The sequence below is a fragment of the Enhydra lutris genome, unplaced genomic scaffold, assembly GCF_002288905.1.
Source record: "Enhydra lutris kenyoni isolate GAN:26980312 unplaced genomic scaffold, ASM228890v2 scaffoldscaffold35, whole genome shotgun sequence".
Taxonomy (NCBI): domain Eukaryota; kingdom Metazoa; phylum Chordata; class Mammalia; order Carnivora; family Mustelidae; genus Enhydra; species Enhydra lutris.
Window position 1 is genome coordinate 7993665 of NW_019154119.1, and position 4431 is coordinate 7998095.

Below are 4431 nucleotides of genomic sequence, written 5' to 3' on the forward strand. Positions count from 1 at the left end.
ATTACTCAGATTTTTCACCTGGAAATACGGAGAGCTTGGTCTATTTAATATTTTTGCATACTTCAATGTTCCTGCTAATAATTTGCCATTGCAAATGCTTTAATATTACTGGATAAGTAGTATGAGGATCTTCTGGAGAATCAGGAGATAAACGTTCACATCCTTAAGAGCAAACTTTAGTGTCTCTAAGCTATGACTGTGAAATGATTCGTAGGGAATAGAATGAAAAGTTTGGTATTTCTTTATTTACCAATTGAGCCATTTAATTTTTAAATGTTTATATTAGTAAGATAACCATTCTTACAATGGGAACTTTTGATCTATTTTCTCTTGATAGTATTTATAGTATAAACCAGTTTTATTATTGAGAGTGTAAATTATACAAGTATTTACACATAAAAAAGTTCATATAATTGAGGTAAATATAATTTAGAACTGTTTCTTTAATGCTTTGTTTTTTGCTCACTTTTTGCTGGAATATCACTGAAGCTGTGATCAGTGGATTATAATACACATATCAAGATCACGTGAACACTACATGAAATATTGTAAGAAACACATAACTAAAGACTTTAGTTTTGAATTAAGTGTTATAACTTCTTACCAAGGACAAAAAAAAATCCTACATTATCTTTACTGTTTCACTTTAGGATCCAATCAAGAAAATTATATATTTATAAATATTGATCTAACAAGTAACAACAAACCCAATGTCGCCATTTTAAAGTTTAAGCTTAATTTTTCTTCACTTACATATTTAGTATATGTATTTTATTTTTCCGCTTGAAAGCTTATAGCTCTTAGGAGAAAATCGTCCTTTAAATTGTGACTACTCATTTTTTCTGTTTGTATTGTCTTTAGTATAATAAAAAGTTACTATCTTTATATATTATTGTCATGACTTTTTTTGGTGACCCATATCAATTTCATCTATTAACGTATTTCCTTAAACTGAATTAACAAGTATTGAATATATGATGATTTCTGGTCAAAGGACTCAATGTTGTAACTCTTACTATAATTTAATTTCATACTTTTAAGGTTAAAAATGTAAGTTCAGGTTAAATAGGCTTTTATCAAGAATGTTATGGGAGGGGGAATAAAACAAAATTATCTAAATTTGGATAAAATAATGAAGTATAAAAATGTAAGCACTTGAAATGTAAATATAACTTACAGATGTAAACCTAAAATCAGTCAAAAATCTAGAGAAACTTCAAAGGGAAGAAACAAAAAATAAATATATCAAGGCAGTGTATCATTTTTGAAAGGTGACTCAAAGCAGTATTATTTTCCAAACTTCAACACAGGATCAGAATGTTGTTACAGAAGGAATAAATGACAGCTCATGTGCAAGCACTAGGGGAAGGTACTTAAAGAGGTGATTTTTCAAGAGTGTGACCATCTCTAGTTTCATCTCTTATACTTCACCGATTGATTGGAATCCATGGCTTAGATAATTCTGATCTGTTTCATGAGCCCAGTATAGGGAGCTCATTGTGCAGCCATGCCAACATATCTTCAGAATCTACAGTCTGACCTTGAAAAAAGATACACATTTAAAAACAAATAAATTATCTGAATGGGATGGCCGTTAAGTTTGGAAGTAATTTCTCAGGCAGACCTGATTTGTACATTTGGCTAGGCACAATTGGCAGAGAGGGTAGGAACATTACAGGACATATAAAATGGCCTCTGACGCACAAAGCATATTGGCTTGCTTAGATGGGGGCATCATAGTGAAGACATTTCCCTTTCAAAGGAAAATCTAATTTTAGCTGAGGTTTAGATTTGATGGGAAAGGCATTGGGACCATTGTCAATTCTTGAGTGTGCTGGGTGAGGCAACAGACCACTTCAAAGATCTGAACATTATTTGCCTGAAATGGGGAAAGACTAAGTGGGGGAATTAGCAGCTGCTGCTGCATAAAGTACGAGATAGCTTATGCAATTCAACAGCAGGAGCCGCAGAATATGGTAAAAGGGAAAATCAGATATAAATTAAAAGATAAGTGAGACTAAAATAATTTTCACGGGAGTTTCTGCCCTGTGCCCAAACTGCGGTGCTTTGTAACTATCCAACCATTCAAAAAGGACAAGGGAGAACTGAAGAATTAAGGTAGGAAAAGAAGAAAATAGAAAACAGTCGACCTCAGGCGAGAAAATACCAAACACCAAACTTAATGATTCAAAAGTGGAAGGCTATGCCCCAATGGCAATTATATGCCGCAAAGGCCCAAAGCTCATGAACCACTGGGCTGCAGTAACAGCTTAAATAAGCTGTTTAAAAAGTTCTAAAACAAACAATGAACACAATCTGGCAAGAGGGTTCCCCAATCCCCGAAGGCGTAGGGGAAGGATTGCGCCTTCATTTGGCAGAAAGCGCCAGTCCACCAAATACTGTAAATGCCTTTCCTTTTCATAATGCTGGTACTTTGGGGCTTACAAAACACCCAATCATCTTGACCTCATCTGAATGAGCGCCTTTGATCCTGAGTTGATACTGACACCTCAGGCAAGTTCCACGGCAACCGTCGGAGGTATGACCTGTCCTCCGAGCCTATCGAAAGGAGGACAGCTGAGGCGACGAGGCAGGGCGCTGAGGTCACCCACCTGACCGCAAGCGCAGGGCAAAAAGGCCCAGAAACCGAGCGATAAAGCACGACCGCGAGCTCGGCCCGGCGTCTGCAGTCCCTCCAAGACCCCCGACGTCCGCGCAGGCGCACGACGCCCGGCGGGGAGAGTACGGAGCCGGAAGTGTCCCTCCGCGCCCCGGATGCGACCCGGCCGCTGTGGTTGCCAGGGTGACGGGCGCTCCCAAGAGCTGCTGGTACTCGCAACAGGAGAATTAGAACAGACTTCCTTGGGCGGGCCTGGACGGCTGGGCTCGTCCTCTCGGAGTTCCCAGAATGTTCTTTTACCTGAGCAAGAAAGTGAGTTTTCCCGCGGGCGTCCTCACCTCCCCTTCGTCCTCGCGTCCAGCGGGCGATTCCCGCATCCCGCCGGCGGAATCCGGCGTCCTGATCCCGCGTAGCCTCCGCGCTTCCCACCTTACTGCCTCGTCCTGCCTTGGACCGTGCCGAACCGCAGATAGTTCTCGGCGGAGCCAGCAGCCCTCTCGCACAGCTCTCCTATTCCTGCCCCGGGTTCGGTCTTTTTTGGGAAGCTAGCAAGGCAGATCGCTGCGTGCTTCTCCACCCTTTCCCTCTACCTATTGTTGATCCAGGTGCCTTAAATTCTTTGGTTGGTCATGGGCTGCCGGACAAGAGAAAAGTCATAACAAAAGGGTAGCCCAAGGGTTGTATGTGGAAAGGGAATAGGGACTGATGGTCTGGATTTATACCTCCGTTTCCCTCTTCCTCCCTATAAAACATCAGGTGACTCCCCACTGGGTTCCTGCGGAGTCAGTGTCCTCTTGGGTGCAGTTTTTTCTCTCTTCCGCAAATGGTAGGGCAGCTCAGGGGATCGTGCCATGCCCATTTTCATCACAGCTCACACTCTGCAAGAAGGACCGTTTTTCTTCTTGGGGGGGATTTTCTTAAGCCTTCGTGTGCAAGTCACTAGCCAAGTCCTCCGTGAAAAGCTGTGAAAGTGGTTGTGGTTGCTTTTCAGATTGCCATTCCCAATAACGTGAAGCTGAAATGTGTATCTTGGAACAAGGACCAAGGTTTCATAGCATGTGGTGGTGAAGATGGATTACTGAAAGTTTTGAAGTTAGAGACACAGACAGGTAAATGAGCGCAAGCCCAAATGTTTGAACTTGGTGGAAAATTGGCAAGTATGATTTGTTCAGTGAGATTTGCTCATGGTATTTGTCAGTATGCAGTTCTAATTCTTTTAAAACAAACAAACAAACAACGCCCCCCGCCCCCGCCAAACTCCCAAATACTTAGTGGTGTTTTTTGTAGAGTATTTTTGCAGTAAAGTTCAGAGAATATTTGCTGAAGTTCTTGATGGAAAAAGAAAAACAATGAAGAATGAGAGCTAAGTCACTATATTGCCTTGTTCTTGTCTGCTTATTGTGCTCTGTTATTTGGTCTAATAAAAATGATGTGAATCCACATTTCAGTAAGGTCACAAAATCTCACACTTTGTCAGATTATTTGCAGGCTAAATCATCCTCTCTGCTTCTCCTTTCTGCTTCTCAGAAAGAAGCAGAATCATCCTTTCTGCTTCTCAGATGTGTTAATAATTTCTCACCTAGTTTCCAAGAAGAGAAAACGAGACTTTTTTTTTTTTTTAAGATTTTATTTATTTATTTGACAGAGAGAGGTCACAAGCAGGCAGAGAGGCAGGTAGAGAGAGAGGAGGAAGCAGGCTCCCTGCTGAGCAGAGAGCCTGATGCGGGGCTCGATCCCAGGACCCTGAGATCATGACCTGAGCCAAAGGCAGCGGCTTAACCCACTGGGTGGCTCAGTGGGTTAAGCCGCTG

General features: G+C 41.6%; 1 protein-coding gene across 5 annotated transcripts in view; it reads left to right on the top strand.

The window, feature by feature from the left end:
- The first annotated feature begins 2750 nt into the window (after window positions 1-2750).
- Window positions 2751-4431, top strand: part of LOC111154128 (WD repeat domain 35) — a 65111-nt gene continuing 63430 nt past the window's right edge. For 4 of the 5 annotated variants that reach the window (XM_022513534.1, XM_022513532.1, XM_022513535.1 and 1 more), the window contains exons 1-2: window positions 2907-2932; window positions 3612-3729. In XM_022513534.1, the coding sequence (XP_022369242.1) occupies window positions 2909-2932; window positions 3612-3729 (142 nt within the window). In that variant the 5' untranslated portion in view covers window positions 2907-2908. Of the gene's footprint in view, window positions 2933-3611; window positions 3730-4431 lie in introns of all 5 variants that reach the window. The other variant, XM_022513533.1, reaches the window with a different exon arrangement.